This window comes from Lacerta agilis, chromosome 11 (assembly GCF_009819535.1).
Source record: "Lacerta agilis isolate rLacAgi1 chromosome 11, rLacAgi1.pri, whole genome shotgun sequence".
In the NCBI taxonomy this organism is placed as follows: domain Eukaryota; kingdom Metazoa; phylum Chordata; class Lepidosauria; order Squamata; family Lacertidae; genus Lacerta; species Lacerta agilis.
Genome location: NC_046322.1, coordinates 36470136 through 36492526, shown reverse-complemented (window position 1 = coordinate 36492526; position 22391 = coordinate 36470136). Strand labels below are relative to the sequence as shown.

At 42.1% G+C, this 22391-nt stretch overlaps 1 protein-coding gene across 1 annotated transcript in view; it reads left to right on the top strand.

Annotated features, from left to right (window-relative positions):
* Nucleotides 1-22391, top strand: part of LIX1 (limb and CNS expressed 1) — a 31427-nt gene extending 9036 nt beyond the window's left edge. The window contains exons 2-6 of the mRNA XM_033164369.1: nt 1827-1990; nt 11642-11782; nt 16792-16887; nt 18410-18487; nt 21401-22391. Of these exons, the coding sequence (XP_033020260.1) occupies nt 1827-1990; nt 11642-11782; nt 16792-16887; nt 18410-18487; nt 21401-21685 (764 nt within the window). The 3' untranslated portion in view covers nt 21686-22391. The remainder of the gene's footprint in view (nt 1-1826; nt 1991-11641; nt 11783-16791; nt 16888-18409; nt 18488-21400) is intronic.

Here is a 22391-nt window from a genome sequence, read left to right as displayed (position 1 = left end):
GCCGGTCTCAAGGGAGGAATACAACTTTAATTTGGAAAAACAATTCATTTCTTTGTGGCTTGGGTTTTCACCTTTGTTCAGTTTGTGTCAAAGCTTAATTCTACCATCACAGATTGAGATAACCATCTGTTTTCCATTTTCAGTTTTGATTTAATTGGGGAAAGGGGTCTCCATGACCTTCTGAAAGGTTGGTCAAAGCAGTTTTTCACTATTCCTATTATTTTACAGAGCCATTATATTTTCCACTTAGATCATCCATAGAAGTCCTTGAGTGAGAGACCAACCCAATATTAACATTCTATGATTCTCATAGAAAGCAGCTTTTCAGTATAGCTGCTCTATTATTATTATTTTATGAATTTCTAGAGTGCCAATCACTACTTTGGAAGTAAGTCACAAAATAAAGGTTCTTATTGAGCCCTTTCTGGAAAAAAAAGAATTATAATGCTAGATTTATTGGTTTTCAACAGTATATGGGGACCTAATTCTCCACCAGTAGTTTCACATGCTACATTTTTCATCAACATGCAAGGCATTGTCTCAGGTTGCTCTCTTTAACTGTATCAGCCATTTGTCAGAGGCAAGCCATCACATTTGTGCCACAGATTTACATAGACTTTAGTCAATGTATTGTTGCACGCCATGCACCAATCTCTGAGTAGTGTAAGATTCTAGGGGGTTCCCGGCACTCACCCAGGGTCTGTGTTTCCTTTTGGAAATGAGGCACAGCAGAGACTGCTGTGTATTTATGATATATGGTTTATTTACACACACATATACAGTATCTGAGTCTACGATGGAGGGATTCGCAGCATTAGCACCCCAAGAGGGTCTTGATTCTCCCATAGGTGCCGTCTAGGATTCAAACAGACATCAAACATTGTGCTCTGCCTGCTTGCTCTGCTTCTCTGTCACATAACTCCAGGCTCCCTACTCTAAGCTTCTGGCTCACATTGCTTCTCCCTGTCTACTCTAAACTCTGGTTTTATCTGTGAAGGAGGGGCCCCACTCATTTGCTGCCGAATTCACAAACCACACATGTATGGAAAAATAAAGCCACTTCTCTCCCCACCCCATTCCATGAACAATCACCTGAGATGGACAGTGGTGTTCCACCCATTGGCTCTACCCCAACCATCCCATCCTCAGGTCTCCCTGTTCCACTGACCACATGTTGGGAGCATGTTGGTGCAAGTTTCCAGGCCATGAGGAGAGCCTACACATGTTTATTGGGTTTACCCATTCCGTTTATTTCTCCAACACATGGATAGCATGGGAATGGGGCCAGGACAACATGGGTGAGATCGATGACTGATTTCTCCCACTCATGATATTGTATATGTGTGATGTCTATTTTTAACACCTGAACAAGGCTTAGAAATGTGTTATTTAAAAGGGTTATATACAAATCCTAGGCAGGGCTCTGTAGACAGAATTGGAACACTGCTTCTCTTCGAACAGAAGTGAGACCAGGAAGGGAGGCTGGGCTGTGTATTTAAGGGAGCAATGCATTGTTAGTTCATTAACCATGAAGCCAACACAAAGTGACCATTTGTGTCTAGTCTTGGTCAGCCAAAATCTATGACCTTTCTAGTTTGTGGATTAGGTCATCAGACTTCAGCCTTGGAAAACAATGAATTTATTGTATATCCAAATTTAATCTGTGGCTTCCTTTGCAGATTTCTTTCCCATGTCAACATCAATCAATGTAAAGTTATAAAAGACAGCCATTATTTTTTAATGCAGGGTTGTAGTTACATTCCCATGCAAATAGAGATATATAGAATATGGGTTATTGCTAATGTATTATTTCTCTGTTTTGGCAGTGAATGTTGTAGCAATGCTTCAGGAATTCTGGGAGAGCAAACAGAAACAGAGAGGTGTGTTTTCAAGTGAAGGCACAGTGGTCTACGAGTCACTAAATTCTCCTGGGCCTCCGTTTGTGAGTTATGTTACCCTGCCTGGAGGAAGCTGCTTTGGTAACTTTCAGGTAAGAATATACGCTGAAGCATTTTAATGAAAAAGGACTGTGCTGCAAGAAATTCAGCCTGTCATCATGACTGTCATAACACTAGAACTTTGGGTCAACCAATGATGTTGGTTTGGAACCAAAGGAAGTTTTTCTTCACACCATGCACACATTCAGATTATGTCTGGGCATATGGGCCAGTTTTGGTATGCTGCTTCTTATTTGAGAATAAAGCATTTGTGACTTATTTCCACCTTGATTCTTGAACCCAACACATGGGAAGGATGAGGGGTGAAGGAGGCAGAGGGGCCTGCATGGCCCCTCCACCAACATTTCAGGAACTTCCTGTCAAGAGATGCATCAGTGGGACAAAAAAAGTATACTATAGATAATGATTCATCTCTAATACAATTTCCAACCCCTTTTAAATTTATTATCTGTCTCCACCCTGAATTACCGTGTGTTCTGATCCCCTGGCCTACCTGGCAGACGGTGTGCCAAGACAAATCCCAAGTCCAGAAGCCAATTCACACAAGCCAAGCCCAGGAAACACAGTTTGGGGTCAGTCCAAGTAAGCCAAGATAGGAGTTCAGTGGTCAGGATACAGTCTACAGTCAATCTCAAAGTAGAAACCCATGAAGGTCCAAGGAGAATCCCAGGCGAGGTCCCTCAACATGGGCAGTTGAGCAGACACAGTACCTCAGCTCTGCTTCCTTCTTATCCTGTGTCTGATGATTGCAGCATCTGGGCTTGATGAGGCATGTGACCCTCACCTGCTCTCAGCTTGCCCCAGCTGAGGAATCACATGCCTCCTTCCCTACCTGGCCAACTAGTGAACTAGGCTGCAGGCCCTGGCCTACCTCTGCTTCCTGGATTGCCCTGCCCACTGTTCCTGACGTCTTAGGACCGGCTGTGTTCATGGGGACGGGGGCCTCTCTGACTCTGGTGAGGGGTCTCGCTACTCGGCTTCCTGTGCACTAGCCCCTGCTTCATCATCCTCTCTCACCCACATTTTCTACTGAGTATTTTCTACTGAGGTCCAGCGCTGAGGGCCTTCTGATGGTTCCCTCACTGTGAGAAGCAAGGTTACAGGGAACCAGGCAGAGGGCCTTCTCAGTAGAGGCAACCACTCTGTGGAACGCCCTCCCATCAGATGTCAAGGAAATAAACAACTATCCCCACCTTGCTTCCATGTGACCCATTCCCAGCTGCACCGCTCACCAGGATCCTTTTCCTCCTCCCCAAAATACTGCCAGTTCATGACACCATGTTACTGTATATTGGGAGCAACGATAATTCCACGTTCTATTTCAAGAAAAATGCCACTCTTACAAACAACAGAAAACTCTTAACAAGGGAACTCCCCTTTTGAAATCTGTGCCCCTTGCCTTTGTACTTCAGTTACTCATTCTAGGCGTTCTGTATGTTGTTTTTTAATATTTATTTATCTGGAATATTTATAAACTGTTATAACATTATGAAAAAACCATAGCAGTGTACAAAGCATTAAAAACAGAACAGATAAAATAGTTCTGAAATCAGATCCTGCCCACCCTTCTTGGAAAACCTGTAGAAAGTTTTCAGCGTCTGAGGAAATGTAGGCAGTGTCAAGAGTCTGTCTAACTTCAGTGGCTGGTGTGCATAGGAAGCTCTCAGAAGTGCAGTGAGCAGACTTAATTCAAACTGGATAGAATTTCTTGAACTTGCAAGGTATTTTTAAATGCTTGTAGTGAGATGGCTGCCAAAGTTAGTGGGTTTTTTCTATTTTACTTCTTAAAATATTATGTGAGAGAGAATTTGTGGTTAAATGTGGTGTGGTGAATTTGCTGTATGCTTTTTATAAAAACATCTTACTATCTTATATGCATTATCGCTGCATAATAGTTCTCTTTGGTTTGCCATCACTTCCAAATATGTCAATACGCAATCATTTCTATTACTCATGTCACATAAATGTCTCCCTTGTGCATTCCAAAAGAGCTTATAATGCACTTTTAATGCTGTTTGTGTATATGGGCCATCCATTATGTTTAGCCTCAGTTATCGATACTTGTGCATCAATACCAGCTTAGCTCTAGTTGTGGTAGCTGTCCGAGAGAACATTGGGCAAGTTACTTAGGAATGAGTCCATCTTCTCTTTGGATGGGTGTCTCAAAAGGTTTTGTAAATTGATCCCTCCCAGAAGATCGTCAAAAGGGAGCAGATGGGTCTAATTGCAGAGAGGAATTTCCAAAGAGTAGAGAATCGAGCACCAGAAATGTTGAATACAAATTCCAAATGAATTGTCCCGAACCCCCTGGCAGAAAGTCAGTATTTCAAGTCCAAAGTCCAAGTCCAGGGGTCAAGTCACACAAGCAAAGAGCAAAGTCCAAGGGTCAGGAAACAGTCCAGGGTCAATCCAAGTAGCCAAGTCTGAAGTCCAGCAGTCAGAATACAGTCCAGAGTCAAACTCAAAGCACAGACCTATAAAGGGTCCAAGCCAAGATCCATCAACATGGGCAGTTGAGCAGACACAGCACCTCAGCTCTACTTTCCTTTGGTACTTTGCCTGCAGATTACAGCATCTGGGCTTGACCCTCACCTGTTCTGAGCCTACTCCAGCTGAGGAATCACACCCCTCCTCCCGGAGCTAGAGAGCCCCACCTAGCCAGCTAGGGAGCTGGGCTGTAGGCCCTTGCATGGCAAATCCTCCTAGAGCACCACTCCCGCTGCTCCATATGCCTCCCATGTCCATGGGAACAGGGGCCCCTCTGGCTCTGCAGGTGGGCTCTGCTGCTCTGGTTCCTGTGCATTGACCCCCATCCCCTTGCCATCTTCCATCACCCTTGGAGTACTTACCTCCCCATCCCCTGCTTGCCCTGGTGCATCCCAGTCCTGGCTACATCCCTTGCCAGGATCCTCTTCCTGCCTTCCATCATACTGCCTGTTCATGACAATACTAGTGGAGGGGGCATTGGATGATGTCTTTGGGTTTCCACCAAGCTTTTGATTTTGTATATGTAAGACGGAAGTTTTTAGTAGAAGGGACAGCTGAAGTGCTTAACTTTGTTACATTAATGGCACTAGCTGAGCCTGCTATGCATCCTTCTTCATATCTGAAGAGCTGATTACATATGGATGTGTTGCCATGACAACAGCTGGCTGGTGATGCTCTTTCAGGAAGGGATAGGCCTCTCTTCTTTCACCTCTTTCATGGAGGCTGTGTCATATTCTGGGTATAACAGCAACAAGCCAGGAACTAACCTGGTCTAGACCACTCTGGAGCTGGAAGCCGGTAAGACACAGAAGCTGGACTTGCTCTCTGTGATGAACGCGCAGGAGCCCTTGAAGTCTCTTACAGCTCGGAGTTTGGGATGCATGCAACAATACTTTACCCGAAAGGCATGCTTCCCATCCATAAAATTCTGGTAAGTTTAATAACTTGGATCTATACTATCATAATGATAAATCCCCTGTACTTTGTCAAAGTTTGAACGCACCTGTGCTGGATGTCAAAGAAACATATGATAGCTTAAGAAAGTTCAATCAACCAACAACCATATTTGACTGGTTCTTTAGCCTACTAGTCATGAACCCTATCTGGTTTCTTCTAGAATAGAGAATAAAATACCTTTAAACTTATTATTTGCTTTGGTTGAGATATTGGCATCTTTATTTTTGTTCAATTTGTCCATCGCTCAGCAATGTTTTTATGGCTAAATTTTAGTATTAAGCAGTGAGCAATTTTAATTTTGCAGAAATTTAATGGATTTTTCACAGGCAGGTGAGTAGCTGAGCTACCCACCCCCACCCCCACCCCCACCAGGGAATAATGCAATCCTCTGGCCTACATGAATGCTTAGTGCTTGTGAAGTGTGTATCAATATATCCACATTTTCCTGATGTCATTTGTATCAGGATGTCACAAGCACAGCCATTCATGAAAACAGTACTTTACTTTCCAGTTGCAGCAAAGCAGGGCAACTTGAGGCCTATCTGATAAATTTCTGGCTCCCCTTTTGTTGAACTCTGATGTCAACCCACTCATAATGCTAGCAGATGTTTTTGCTTTCCTTACCAATAGGAATGTCACTGCCCAACTATTCATTTAAATATAGTGAAATAGGTTTAATACATCTTTAATTAACAACAAATGAATCCATATAACTTTTTTAAAAGTATTTTTAACATATGGGGATTAAGCTGGGGGGGGGGGGAATGCCTTAACCACCACTTGACCAATACTATCATAATGATAAATCCCCTGTACTTTGTCAACGTTTGAACGCACCTGTGCTGGATGTCAAAGAAACATATGATTTAGGCTGAGTCTAGATATTGTGCTCCAGAGGATTAGGAGAGTCCCAGGATATATCATTCGATGTGGCATTGAGGAAAGGGGAGTGTAGGGGGGATCTTCTAGCCTTTGTGCCTTGGTTCAACCCCCAGAAAATGCTTGTTACAGCCCCAGGAACATGTTTTAGCTATCCATAAACTACAAGGACTTGTGATGTATAAATACCACCTCACTTAGCATTGCAATCAATTCCCCATTTATGTAGGTGATGCAGAATCACATAAAATGTGGGGTCGCCATTAGCTGATGGGTGGGGAAGAACTCTCCTCACCCCTGTTACCGAGTAGCTGTGTGAGGCCGATGCTTTCCTCCAGTTTGTGATATATACAAGGTTCGGACATCTTTCTGTGCATTAGAAAAACATGATTTGAAAACAAACGCACTGCTCACCTGAGAAATAGAGAGAACAGGGCAGCTACCGTGGGATAATAAATCTGTGTACTGAAAACATGGCAAATCCTGCAAGAGATATTTACGGAGGTATCTCACTGCAGATTACAATTCCTGTGATCAGACGCATGTCAGGTATGCAGCAGCAGATTCTTACCTATATCCTAGTTTCTATATCTATCAACCCTAGTGATTGATATAAACCTTTGGAGAGGGCCTGTGTTTCATTTTTACTATCGCCCAATGCAAGGATGTTATTGCAATATTATTAATTTTGTATTTAGTTGTTTTCCTTCTCCTTGCCTGCAACACATCCTCCCGCACTTGCAGACTACCTAGCCCCTTTCAGCCTTCTGAAGAGCCATCCAAAACTGCAAAAGGAAATGGTGTACAAACTATGTTTAAACTAGGCACTTTTAACTCCTTTTATATAAAGCTCTGCAAACGTCTGAGATATGCAATAGGGTTTCTAATATAGAATATGCCATTATTTATTTCCACCCTGGCAAGAGCCTAATTTCATTACCCGAGTTTATTGTGATTTACAGAGATCTTTAATTCACTGGGCATGGAGAATCATCACCTCAAGTATATGAGCATATGGTTTTCATCTCCTTCATTGTAGCCTTAGGTAACTTCCTGAAACCACATCCTTGGCTATTACAAGGCATGCAGTTGTCCCCCAAGTCTCTGCCTTCTGTTTCCATCCAGTGATATTTTGCATTCCCTTCCTTTAATCTCTAGATTCCATACTTAAACTGCTGCAATGATTAAAATAAATAGGGACTTTAAATTGCAGAGCTCAGACCACATAGTTTTCAATTTTTGCCAAAAGCGAGGGGAGGGGGGAGTTAGAAATCATTTAACCACATAATTTGCCCAGTTTTTCCATCCTCGGATTAAACCTCCTTTCTGTTAATCCAAATACATTCACAATCTTCTGGTTGTGATGCCCTCAGACTGTTCCTGGGATCTGTGCGTGTGAAGAATTTCATACATGCTGGTGGTTGTCTACTGGCACCTATTCTTCCCCCTTCCCCACCTAATGTAGACTCCAGTTCCTATCCGCCCCAGCCATCATAGCCAGTGGCCAGGAATGGTGGGAGTTGTAGTCCAACCATGTCAGGAGGGCTACAGGTTTCCAAACTCTGCAGTAATGCTGAATTAGAGGTAAGGGAGCTTCATATTGTTACATGTCACCTCAATCTCCACACCTCTGTGAGATTCCAAGGGTTTCAGGTTACACAGGGTTTGTGTTTCCTTTGGAAATGAGGCACAGCGGAAGCTGTGGTGTCATTACAATACATGGTTTATTTATTTATTTATACATACATACATACATACATACATACATACATACATACATACAACCAGAGCCTGTTCAAAGCATTACAGTACACTCAAAGCGAGTTCCGTCTCTCTCATGGCTGCAACATTGGATCCCAAACTGTGACCTTGGTAAGCAAGGCCTCGGAGGGGGGGCAGTTGTGGGAGGCACAACCAGGGCCACCCCGGTTGTGTACGTACCACCAGGCAGGTAAATGGAAGTATTTCTGCCCAGAGATTTGCAGGGGGTGGGTGTTGGTAGTTTGGCCAGTATGGAAGCAAAAGATGACTTCAAAATGCAGGACAGGATGGAATTTGGGGCACTGGTGGATGCTGTGCATAAAGATGGAAGAGAAAGAAAAATTGGTTTTCATTTTAATAGGAACCTACCAATTTTGATCTTCCAAATGCTACATGTAAACTGAAAAGCAGCCGTCATTCAGGCATTTCACTTCTCCAGATTTTATGGTGTGGTTCTCCAACCATTTGATGTGCATAAAAGTGTATCTGTTTGGGGGAAAGTTTGCATGAGAAAGCTCTATATGCTCCTTCGGTTTACCTTGCCTACACCATGTGCATTTCCAAATCAGAACGTCTATCAGAATGGCGATTTAATAGCAGCACATAAAAAAACATTCCGGTGGTCTTTATAACTTACGCTGAACTCGCAGAAAAGGTGCTGGCGTTAAGTTAAAAGGAGGAGCCTGTAAGAGCTAGCTCAGAATCCTTCAGATTCCACAGAGAAGTATCCAGATTGTCTGAGTTGTGTGTGTGTGTGTGTGTGTGTAAGGGGAGTTGGAAGAAACTGCATTTGCTGTGCAACAGCTTCTCTAAGCACCAGCTAATTCTCCTTCAGTTCTTGTAGATTTGGGTGATGTAGGCAATGTTTATCCTAGCATAGCAGCACTAGCTAAAAGGTGTGAATTTACATTGGAGGGTTATGTGTGATGAGCCTGTCAGCAGTTTTTCTCCCCAGATTTAAAAATCTGCCTCTTAAACTATTATTCAGAATTTAAAATGCCGCGTGAAGGATATGCTTGAAAACTCAGCGGCAAACCAATGGCTTGATTGTGACCACAGACCACACAGAAGGATAATGGTTTTCGGGGGGGGGGTATTATTATTTCAGTTTGTGCAGCTATCTGCCTTCTCCCCCATTCCAATCTTTCTTTTTCCTTGGCCTCACAGAAGAGGAGAAATAAGCACTCAAAACCAGAGAGCGAATGCTTACTTTGCTTGTTTACTCAACGTGTGTGCATTTGATAAAATATCTCCTGCCAAATCTACTCCCGTAATAAGTTCTGCACTAACAAGTTCACTTCTGCGGTCTTTCGTTCTTCATTTCTCCATGCAGAAATTAGAAGGCTTAGTTTTCCCCTCCATTTCGCCCTAATGGCACAGAGTGCTGCAAAGTCATCCCATAACTGATTCTGGATTGGCTTCTTTCATTGCAGGCACTGAGCCAAGCTTGACATATGAAGGAATGCTCTGGCAAATACAGAGGCAAATTGGGCACGTAGCACCCCAGAACAAAAGCATCCTGGGGACTTATTTATTTTAGCTCAAGGTGATCCCAGAAGTTTACAGCAAAAGTTTTAAGACGCATGTAAGCTCTTTGGAACAAAAAAATGGCGAAAGCTGCAAAGGCAACCCCGTTGCCCAAATAGCATGTAAGTTAGAGAAGCAAAGGTCTGAAGAGCATATTATGAAAGAGTACAATGCAAGAGACTATATACCAACGCTAAATGAAAAGTGCATTGCATGAGCCATTTGGGACTAGCCCTACCAGTTGGCAAGGTGAGGTGTCTGCCTCAGGGGGCAGGTGCTGGGAGGCAAAGAACAGCAAGGCATTGCAGGACACAGCTGTGTGTTGCCTGGCCTGCTCTGCTACTTTGATACTTTTTCTAACACTTGTTTTGAGCAGTCCTTGTAGACACCTTTGCCCTGAGAAAAATTAAAGGGTTGAGCTTTTAACAAAACTCTTCAGGGCTCATTTCACATAAGTTCCAATGAGTGCTTGCTTTCACAGAATGAACTATTTATATTGCGAGAGGAATATTTTGGGAAATTAATTACAGACAGCTGCAGGCGAAAGTCATGTGTCAAGGAGCTAAATAATAATTCTCAATTTGCTTAAGCTTTTCTGTCTGCTATTACTTTCAGAAAGAGAAGTAAAATATTCCTGATTTGTAAATCTCTTGGCCTGCAAAGATTTGCCATTTGCTTTCAGACTTATGCAGTTTCTTTGATCTGCTGCTTTGCTGGTCTTACTTAAAATAAATAGTTTCTTTTATCTTTCCTTTTACTAGGTTTAATCTTCACAAAGATGGTTTAAATCCAAATTATTTGGATAGGTTTTTATTATAACGTTTATTATGAAAAGCACACAAGTCTGAATTTTGTCTTGGAATCTGAAAAAGTAAACATTCATTTTAACCCACAAGAGAAGGTTGAAACTTAAATGAGAGCTTGGTGAGTTATGTTCCTCATGGAATGAGTAGATATAGGTGGACTTATCAAAATACAGTTTTAAAAATGGTTGCTGAAGAGGAAAATGACATTTAATTTTGCATAAGGTTCCCCCACCTCTTTCAAGCTAGGAATAATAAACACAGCCCAACCGAATAAATGTTTAATGTCACTTCAGAACATAATACCCCTGATGGATCAGACAGTGTACTCTAGAATCCCATATCTCACAACTCAAAGAGTTCCCACATGTTTCTGGGAATCCAGGAGTGGAATTCTAACCCAAGAAGAAGGTGGGTCCCACAGATAATATGAGGCATCCAATACATTGGCCTTGTTGGCACATCATGGTCAGTCAAACTATGTGTGGATGAGCTCGCTCACACCTGCTTTGTTCCTCCCTGGCCTTTTTAGCTCAGTGAGGCTCAGTTCTGTAGCCAAGGTTTTACCTATGGTTACAGATGGTGGTTAAGGAAGAAATACCTTAACCACAATCCTGGGTGCAGATGACATGCTAAGCCAAACCTTGTAAAAGATGCTAAAAGGACACGGGAGGAGCAAAGTCTCCATGGGTTGCTGTGTTAAGGTGGTCCTGGTAAACCAGAGGAGAGGAGCCTTAGGCCTGAAAGCCAAATGCAGCCCTTCTGTCTGGTCCATGGGACTTCCTTCAGGTCATGGAAGAAAAACTAACCACCCTCACCATCTTAATGCCAAGAGGGGATGAGGTAGAGGGGCTCAGAGGCTTCATTGGTGCCAGACTTCAAGGGTATCATTGTGCCCATGGGCACCATGTTGGCAACCCCTGCATTAAGTCCACAGTCTGAAATTGCCTAACTACACCACTGTGTGCTATAGCCCTTTTTGAGATGGGCGGACAAGAACATTTGGGGGAAATCACAGCCTGTACAAAATAAGAGAGTTGTGGAATCAAAAGGGGGCAAAAGTCAACAGAAGCTTGGGTGGGAGCATCCAATTCAGGATGACTCATCTCTCAGGAATGGTGGTATAAATATTCCAATTCATCACATTATAAACAACAAAATGTTCTATGGTGTTTGGATGCTTCTCTCTTACCAGTTGAGGCAAACCCATCCTGCAAGCAGAGGAAACATCTTTCCCAAAGCTCTTACAACCATTTACTTCCATTTCAGTGCTGCTTGAGCAGAGCCGAAGCAAGACGAGATGCGGCAAAAGTGGCGCTAATCAATTCTCTCTTCAATGAGTTGCCTTGTCGCAGGATCACAAAGGAATTTATTATGGAGAGCGTTCAGGAAGCTGTTTCGTCCACCAGTGTAAGTTCAATTCCATGGCTTTTTATGCTGTCATTGGCTGCAGAACAGGAAGACAATTAATGTAAGATTCCAGATAACAGTATCTCCATTATTAAGCTAGTGCTACTATGATTCATGTGCCTTTTCTTGACCTTCATTTCCTTCACATGTGGAGTCCACTTGGCTGATGATGAGGTCAAGGATCCTGGGAAGTGGTTAATCTGGGCTGATCTCCCTCCCAAGAAATGTGGATAAACTTTATATTTCCTGCAACCAGGGAGTCAGTCCTTTCCCTAAACTTCTATTAGTCTGCGTGGTTGCACATACCATGAGTAACTTCAATCAACATGGAAAATATTTTAGACCCTGTTGCAAATAGACTGCAGGTCATGGTGGCCCCATCCATTAGGCAATGTTTTTAGTAACTACATAATGCTTGGAGGAGAAGTTAACAAGACATACCGGTACTCTTAAATTTCCCAACAATTATCAACTTCCCTCCAGAAAGACTGGAGATAAGAGATGAACTGGGTAGCAGGTCCAGGGTAAGGAAATAAAATAGGATAGTTTTTCAGGTTCTAATAATACAGTCATGCTCAGCAGTGGGCTCAGCAAAAGTGGAGCCTAGGAAGCTGCATTAAACAGAATCAGACTATTGGTCCATCTACCTCAATATTGTCTACACTGGCTGGCAGCAGCTCTCCAGGATTTCAGAAAGGGATCTCTTCCAGCGCAACCTGGAGATGCCTGGGATCGAAACTGGAACCCTCTGCATTCAAAACTGATGCTCTGCCACTGAGCAGTGGTCCTTCTCCTACACTGAGCACTCTGGTGGAGCCGGGTGCTGGAGCTGTGATGCGAGATGTTGCATGTGTGCTACGCACACTGGACTCCTCAACACTGAGGGGGCTGAGCCCCATTCAAACAAATATTGAGGGGGTTGAAGACACCTTGGCCCCCTAGAGCTGGTACACCTGTATCAGAGGAAAATACATCTCATTGTATATAGCTTGGACATAGTTCCCCTTTCCAAGATGAAACTGGAAAAGTTGACTCACCAATCAATTGGTACATCAATCCAATAAAAGAAAAAGTTATGCATGCTCCACCCTCACTCATACATTCTTTTGAGTATTAGTTGAGAGCAATGTCATTATGGATCAGAAAAGTCTACTTGTTTCCTGCTACTCTCCCCAAGGACCACATCCACTCTTGGATTGAATAATAAAATATAAGGGAAGCCAGCAATGGTTTCAAGACTAGGGCTGCCATTAGTGGGATTTCAAAGGCGGAATTGACACCCAGGGGGAATTTCCAAAATGTGATCTGGATCTTAGGCAAGTCAATAAAAAAAATAAATCATGTTTGGGGGGGGGCGGGTTGTAAAACAAAAAACAAATCCCAACAACTTTCAGGGTGTCCTGGATTTTGAAATATGGCAACTGTATTCAAGACTAAACCAGTGTTGTAAAGTATCCTAGTCTTTCCATTCACTTCCCCACATCTCTATTTCAACCCTTTGTTCTCTACTATATTACTGCCTCTGGCAAGGAAATGAGTTGGCAGGAGCTTTTGTCACTAAACATGCCGAAACCGAATCAGACTGCTAACATCTGCATTTGAGGTTAGCTTCAGTTTGCGCGTGGGTTGGCTTGGTGATGCTGTGGATTGTCCTCGGCTACTGGGTTCTTTCAGGGAAACATCTGCAATTACTAATGGATACAGATTCCTTGCATGCGCTACACGTGGCATAGTATTTATGTATTTATATAGACACACAAGCACTAGGTAAATGCAAGCTAATTCTATTGGAGAGGAACTTATTTTCAGTACCTCACCCACATTATTGATTTATTAAAAGCTAAGTGCATTCACAGCCTTGGGATTGCTCTGCAAATAATCAGAAATTAATGTACCGAGTTAAAAGCCTAACAGAAAGTCCCGTGATACTCTGTAAATGTCAGCCCAGGTTTCAAGTTTCTTAAATCTGCACGTACAAACATCTTGAAACTGGGGGTGCCATCTATTTTAACTTTCCCCAAATCTGTCTAAGGTGCAATTAATCCCTGTATATAATCACTCTCTGCACTTTAAAGCGCAAGTGGGGAACCTGTGGCCCTTCTGGTGCTGAATGACTCCATCTCCTATCAGCCCCTTGTAACATGGCCAATAGTAATGGAAGATTGGGGTTGTAGTTCCAGATGTTGGGGACTACAGCTTGTCTGCCTCAGCCAGAAGGCCATTGGAGGGCACCAGTTTGGAGAAGGCGGATGATATAATAACCTTGATTCAAACCAAGTTTTCCCCATTTCCCACTGAAATTCAAATAAAATATCACTTAGAGGGAGAGGATGGAAGTCATTTCTCCTTTATCCCTCATTATCATGCTGAAAATGTGTCCATGTGGATTAGGCATTTGCAGTGGTTAAAAATAAGTAATCTTATTGAAGGCGTGTTACAGCTTCTTACAAGTTGCCCAGATTCAATATTTTGCAGTCATTGGCAGCAGGAAAAAAAAATACAGATCGGAAGAAGCATGTTGCTAATCCACTGAAAAGTAGAGCAAAATTCGTGAAAGTTTTTTTTTAAAAAAAAATGCTGGCTCAGTGAAAGATGTATGCTGCTTGAGACTCCAGAAGATTTAAGAAAATCCTCCCATCTGTGCAGAAGGAACTGCTGATAAGCAAACGGGAGACTTGAAATGACTTGGGAAGAGGGTTAAGAGCAGTGTGAGGCACACAATTTGGAACTGTTCTTCTTTGATTGAAAGTTATAAGATTCTGGGGAGGTGGGTGAGGGGTGCTTATAATTTTGGTGTATTTGCAGAGCAGTGGGAAAGGTCTGGGGTATATCTGGTTTGTGGATGAAAGGGTGCCTTTCTCCTCGAGCTTTACGAGTCTCATGCCCTTTTGAGGGACAATCCCATACATACATTTTGGAAAGCGGACTATGATTTATTTAGAAATGATTTCGAAAAGAAGGTTCATTTAATGCAATTCATCATTTTTAATGGAAATTTTCTAAGGCGAAAAGCTTAAAATTGCAGAGTTTGAGACAGATGTCCCTTGGGATATTTAAAAGCCAGCATAAATATTTCAGCAGCAGTGTGTTAATGTTACTGCATTTCAAAAGCTATAAATTTGCTGACAGTTCTGCTAAAGAAACTGTCTTGTGTACAGAGTTGTGTTCAGCTCTGCATAGCTTCTCTAGGACATTAAGGATTATGAGAAGAATTATAAGCATTTGACTCAAGAATTGTCCCTCCGAATGGAAAACAACAAACCACTGTGTCTAAAGCTTCAGCCCTCCATGTCTACAGGGCTGTGCTATGCTAATGGGTTGCCCTACCAAATGAGACTATCCAATATTATATTTTCCATAACTTGAATCTACAATAGGTATGGGGAACCTGTGGCCCAACAGGTGTGCTTGGGCTACATCATCCCGAACCATGCTGAGTGCAGCTGATGGGAGTTAAGAGTCCAATGATATCTGGAGGGTGCCTCCCACTTTATGCAATTTCAGTTATGCACGTGGGGGCCAAGAATATAACCCCTCATAAGTGTGGGGACGACTGTAGCGGCCCTTATGTCTATGAAGTCCTGCCTGGATGCCCACATTATCATATTTTCGGTGCCAGATTAAGATGTTCCTTTACTTCCAGACCATTGATGGAATGAAATGTGCTGTTTGTTTGTTTGTTTAATGACTTCATGCGAATTTAATATTTTATGGATTTGCTGTTTACTCGCTTTTGTTTTTAACTAGGGAAATTTTAATTGTGAGATGCCTTGAGTGCTCTTCTAGAAAATGTTGTCTGAGAAATTTTAATAAACTAAACTAAACTGTCCCAGCTGGGCTGTCCCCTTCATCACCACATAAACATCTCCATCTCAAACCAGCTGCTCTGTGGAAAAGAATCCAAGAGACAAAAGAGCAGGTGAAAAAGCCAACTACACAATATGCCTGTATCTGCTTGGCTGGTTTTGTTTTGCTTTAAGTGTAGGGCTTTTAACACTTCCATTGGATCTTATTCATTTTGTGAAGTGCTTTGAGGACTACATGCAAAAATGCTAGGTACAGATTTACTAAGCAAGTAAGTAAATATATAGCTTTGTAAACTGGTCTAAGACGGTGAAGACACCAAACAGAATCTCTTAGGTTTTTTTCCCTTTTTTTCTTTTTTTGGTTAAGATCTGCTGCTGCTCCGAGGCAAATTCAAACCAGACCCACCACAACTGGCTCACGCCACCCAGTTGTGGTTATAAGTTACCTCCTTATATTCCAGTTGTTGAAAATCCTCTTTCAGCATCATTGAAGGAAGATGGGAACATTTCAGAAAACCATGTTTTATGTTAAGAAGATGCATGTAGAAATATATGTGGTTTAAAACTAGCTATGGTGATGCTTATGTCTAAATGTTATACCCTGCTCTGTAGCCAAAAAGAAGGAAGAAAAAGAGGCTATTATGAATGGTTGTGTTCCACTTCCGAGATGTTGATGGTAAAGGGAGGCATCAAATACTGTGATTTTATTATGGCTTTTGTAGTAGTTAAGGCAACATGCTAAATCATAGTTGAGCATTATGAGAATGAGCTACAGTGAAGCTCAGGCTCCCAACTTTCTCCCAACTCTGGCATAACTACAAGGTGGAAATGTGAGCTTCTGGTTTAGATTAATTGCAACCTCTCCAGTCATTTGAACCTGTCAAAATGTGCTTAATGCTAACTATGCTTTGGTTAAAACACAGTTTAGTTACATAATTTAGGATTCTTCAGAAACCTGCTAAACTATGGTTAATTGAAACTGGAAGAGAAATTTTCCAATTTCCCACTTGTGACCATGCCAGAAGAGAGAGAAGGGAGAATGCACAGGACTCACTGTAACTTGTTCTGTCATTCTAAACTATGGTTTAGCCTGATGTCTGAACACATCCAATTTGTAATCTGAAGATGTGGAAATGGTTTGCATTTTCCCCCACCTAAGAATGTGTTTATGTAATTCAGAAAGTTCCTTTGTTCTTGTTAAAGGGTACTTTAAATGATGCTGATGACCCAAGCACAAGTATTGGAGCCTATCATTATATGCTGGAATCAAACATGGGGAAGACAATGCTGGAATTTCAGGTACAATTTAATTCTTTCAGACCAGCCATTTTTAAAAAAAGTTTGCAGTGCAATCTGTATGCTGTGTTCAGTGGGTATGTGACTTACTAAAAAAAAAAAAAAAAGGATCTCAGCCTCAATAAAACGTATGGCTTCATTTATGTTTTGTACCTCTCTCCATTTCTTCCAACATGAACATTTATGCTATTCATACAGAGTAGGACAGAAAGCAGCATCTGAAAATGTTCAGCTGAATATTGAAAAATGAACTTGCAAAAGTAACTAAATAAGGCTTGCGGCTGTGTATGTGCACATGCTTTTTCCATATATTCGGATTTGGCTTTTTCCCTTTGTACACTGTTTTCCAGATTAGATTCCAGTTGGAGAGAAGTTACCCTTTATTCATCTTTACAGTGATTTAAATGTGTACTGGAAAACTAACTAAGCAGTCTGAGCTGATACTACTTGATGTTCCAAAGAAATTATTCAAGTCATATTTCAAAATCTGCCCCATGAACAAATTTCCTTTACAAGTATAGCTATACCAGCTTTGCTTTTGATGGTTGTTTTTCTTGTGTCTGATGAAAGGCAGACCATGAAAGTTTGACATAGCAATAGAATATCTAAGCGGAGGCAAGATTGTGCCTTTCTGGAACAGATGACAGCATGTTTGCAACACAGAATGCTCATAAAGTGAAACACTGGACCCCTTCCAATTTAAGTCTCATTTCAGACAAATGGTGATGCTTACACATGCCCCCTTGTAACTCCATTGCTATGAAGGCAGTGTCTAAATTCTTATCGGGCTCCACTCTTCCAAATTGTTTTCTACATCCTTTTGCCTAGGACAATGCCCAATAAAACCATAAAAGATAATAGATAAAGAGGGGCATAATCATTGTTCCATGTACTTCCATGGTGCACTGAATAACTTCACTTTCATAATACTGCAATTACAAAAGCTGTTCTATAATTTAAAAAAAATAACAAAGAGATAATGGGACAACAAATAACAAACTAATAATTGCCAGTAACAGACAAAATAATTGTCTCAGTACATACTTTAGAATCTCTCTCTAGTTATTAATGCTACTCTTTTGGTAAATGTCAGTATTCCAACAGATTTAGGAGCAGCATATATCGGGTTTTTGTTTTGTTTTGCTTTTTGTTTGAAGGGCAAGTGATCTAGTGTGACTCAGACTTGGTTCCACTCTAATTCATGTACAAGCATTCAATAATGTTCTAGAAAGTCAAAAGGGTTCAGTCATATCAGAGCAATCACCTTGAAGGCAATACAGAAAGACTTGATAATGGCTCTTCCTTGTGAACTGACACAAAGTTCCTGTGCAGATGGAAGAATTCGTTCCATGGCTGGAACATGAGGTTCCAAAACAGTCCTTCCATGATGCTTTTCAAGATGGAAAAACACATTTGAATCTAACCCAGTTCTCACACAGCAAATCCCCACTATTGTTTCGCATGCTGAAAGAGAGATTCTGCTTTGAAGCAGTTCAATCAGAAGCCATTGGTTTTTCTTCCATAGGAACTGATGATAGTCTTTCAACTGCTGCACTGGAATGGAAGCCTCAAAGCTTTGCGTGAAACAAAGTGCTCTCGACAAGTGAGTAACACACCACTAATAGTGCACCCGTATCCCCAACAGCAAAGCTGTTCACCTCTACCCAGTATGTTCCTTGTGTTCTATGGACATGGTCCATTCTTAGGTGCCATTGGTGGGAATTGAAATCAGTGGGATTTTTAAAATTTAGGCACTCAGTGAGTCCCATTGAGTCTGAGACATCTCCAAAGTTAAGTGTGTCCACAAATTAAGATTCCTCTTTAAAATACTGTAATGTCATTACAGATGTTCTATGTTTAAAAGAATCCATTAGTGGACAAGTGCAAACCTAGGGTTGTATCCAAAAAGTTGTCCCGTTAGCACAAGGACTTCCATCTGCACAGTGGACTCCCCATCCTGAGTCCCTTCTCCCCAAATCTGTTCTATGGTTATCCTAACCTTCCAGAGCAGTTGGGGAGGGAGAGAGACATGGGGAGAAGAGAGGAAGAGAAAGTCTTGTTGCACAGGTGGAAGTGCTTGAGATAACAGGATGACTTCCCTGAATGCAACCCATAGTTCTTTTTTTAATAGAATTATGTAATTAGTATTATAAATTATATTAATGGTTTTTTTTATAAAAAAAACCACTGCATTTTAACATTATATACTTGCATAATTAACGTTTAAAGGAATGATTAAATGAGTTGTCTGCTTTAAATGTTAAGATCTGCATATTTACTTACATGAAAAATTAATCTCTTTTAAATAAACCATTGATTAAGGACTATGCTCACTTCAAACAAACAGACAAAGGCAAGATGTCTTTGAATGCTAGTTGCTGGGAATTCCAGGGCAGTTGGGGAGAGTGCTGTGGTGCTCAGTTTCTTCTTGTGGGTTTCCCATGGGCATCTGCTTGGCCACTGTGAGAACAGAGTGCTGGATGAGATGGGCCTTTGATCTGACCCTGCAGGGCTCTTCAAATGTCCTTAAACCCAAGTGATGACCTGATAGTTACAGAGAAGCATGACAAAAGGATGGAGCTGCAGGTTAACAAAACCAAATTGACTATGGGTTTCAAGTTCCATTATTTCAAATAGGTAGTAATGGGTCGAGAGAGCAGCTCAGCTCAAGCAGGGCAGTAAATAGGCAAGCCCTTGCTTTTGGACATCTAGGCTCCTGCACAACTAGAATTTCTTCAGCTACCTTAACGACAATTTATTTGTTTGACTTTCACAGTCAAACATGTTTCCAATAAAGTCATATCTTGGATCCTGAACGCCACAACCCCGTAAGTGAGTGTTCCGGTTTGCAAACATTTTTTGGAAGCCCAACATCCGACTGGGCTTCCGCAGCCCAGAAGCCAAGCTTTGGTTTCCGAACGTTTTGGAAGTCAAACGGACTTCCAAAATGGATTCCGTTCGACTTCTGAGGTACAACTGTATCTGAGGTACAACTGTATCTGTTCTGAAATGTCCATGTCAGTTGCAAAAGATCCCAGAGCAGAACATAACCCATTATTTTAGAATCTGTTGCATTTTACAATAGTGGGGAAAGGAAAGCTGGAAATAATGCCAATATATTTCACACCTGGCAACCAATGCGCCCCTTTGGTTTCAGATAGTACATGGGTAGACAAGTCTAAAAAGCCTGGGACACACATTTTCATGGCCCTCTAGTGGCTATGGTGGCTCATGTACTAGAAGTAATGTGTTTAGAATTAACTCTGGAGAATGTATACTCAATTCTGACCAAACGAAGCCTCCTGATGTCTATTGTGCCCTAAGAGGCTTCGTTTGGTCAGAATCAAGTATACATTCTCCAGAGTTAACACTAAATACATTACTACTGGAGGGCAGGTGTGGAGAACTTCCTGGTCCTGAATGGGGTAACTGTGCCCCTGAAGGACCAGGTGCGCAGCCTGGGAGTCATTTTGGACTCACAGCTGTCCATGGAAGCGCAGGTTAATTCTATGTCCAGGGCAGCTGTCTACCAGCTCCATCTGGTACGCAGGCTGAGACCCTACCTGCCCGTGGACTGTCTCACCAGAGTGGTGCATGCTCTGGTTATCTCCCGCTTGGACTACTGCAATGCGCTCTATGTGGGGCTACCTTTGAAGGTGAACCGGAAACTGCAATTAATCCTCAATGCGGCAGCTAGACTGGTGACTGGGAGTGGCCGCCAGGACCACATAACACCGGTCCTGAGAGATCTACATTGGCTCCCAGTACATTTCCGAGCACAATTCAAAGTGTTGGTGCTGACCTTTAAAGCCCTAAACGGCCTCGGTCCTGTATACCTGAAGGAGCGTCTCCACCCCCATCATTCAGCCCGGACACTGAGATCCAGCGCCGAGGGCCTTCTGTTGGTTCCCTAACTGCGAGAAGCAAAACTACAGGGAACCAGGCAGAGGGCCTTCTCGGTAGTGGCGCCCGCCCTGTGGAACGCCCTCCCATCACAGGTCAAGGAGATAAACAACTACCTGACATTCAGAAAATACCTGAAGGCAGCCCTTTTTAGGGAAGTTTTAAATGTGTGATATTTTTGTATTTGATTTTTGTTGGAAGCCGCCCAGAGTGGCTGGGGAAATCAAACCAGATGGGCAAGGTACAAATAATAAATATTATTACTGCTGGTAAATAAACCACCATAGCTGCTACAGTAAGGTTACCAGACGTCCCCGTTTCCCGGGGACAGTCCCCGGATTTACAAATCAGTCCCCTGAGAAAATCCATCTATTTAGTAGGAAGTTGAAAAGTGTCCTTGGATTCATTGAAAAAAAAATCTGGTAACCTTATGCTACAGGGCTGTGAAAATGTGTGTTGTAGGCTTTTTAGACTCATCTACCCATGTACTATCTGAAACCAAAGGAACACATTGCTTGTCAGATGTGACCCCCCCCCCAGCTCTCCTACCCCACTACAAAGCAATGGTGTATTTGTTGCTAACTCTTTATTTATTTTTTTGGACGGGCAACAGGAAGTGATCTCCTACTATTCCCAGTACAGCTTAGATGAAAGGATGAGAAGTCACATGGCTCTGGACTGGCTTATGAAGGAGCAAGAAACTCCGGGCATTATTTCGCAAGAGCTGCAAGTGGCCCTTAGAGAGCTGGAAGAAACCCGGAAAGCTGGACAAGAGCTGCGGTTTTACAAAGAGAAAAAGGAAATACTGGGCTTAGCACTGAGCCAGCTGTACAGTGATCAAGCCGCTACCTCTTCAAGTGACGATCGTATGAATCTAGCCCTAAGTGGCTATCGCTAGGGCAGCCTAGGGCGTCGTTTGTATGAAACAGGTTTGCAAGGCTGGTCCGTAATGAGCTAATCCTGGATCATTCAGATCAATGTGAAACAACAGCTTGCCTTCAGCTGGTTGTATAATGTACAAAGCAGAAACTCTCAAATTCTCCCCCCCCCCCCATGGTGAGCAGCATGAGTTCCAGGTGCATGTGGAATCCACACATTTCATGTGCAAGTTCACAGAATGTGTGAAGAAGAAGCATCACTCACACATGCTTCCTGTTTCACTGCATGTGAAACAACTAAAGCTGCATTACAGTGTGAAATTCTGTGTGACGAAGACAGATTTTTATAATTATTATTTTTATAAAAAAAATATATAGCTTAGGTTTGTAACTTCTTAAAAGAACAGCAACAATCATTTAATAGCGTTGTATAATCAAAGTAAGCGTGGCAGAATTGTTTAGTATGTGAATTGAATTAATACATCCGAGAGATGTACAGAAATAAGGAGTGAAATGTCCCTGCAATAAGCAAAAACTGCCATTTGAGATATATATATTGTTATTTAAAGTAGTGGTTGAAGGGACAGCAATAGGCTTCTAAACTTAGGGAAATCTATGACACTAAAGCAGAAAGCCAGTTGTTATACTTGAAAAATGACCAACGTGGACATTCTTCTAGAAAAATAACTTGAGTCCTGATAATAAAATACATTAGCTACAGCAAAA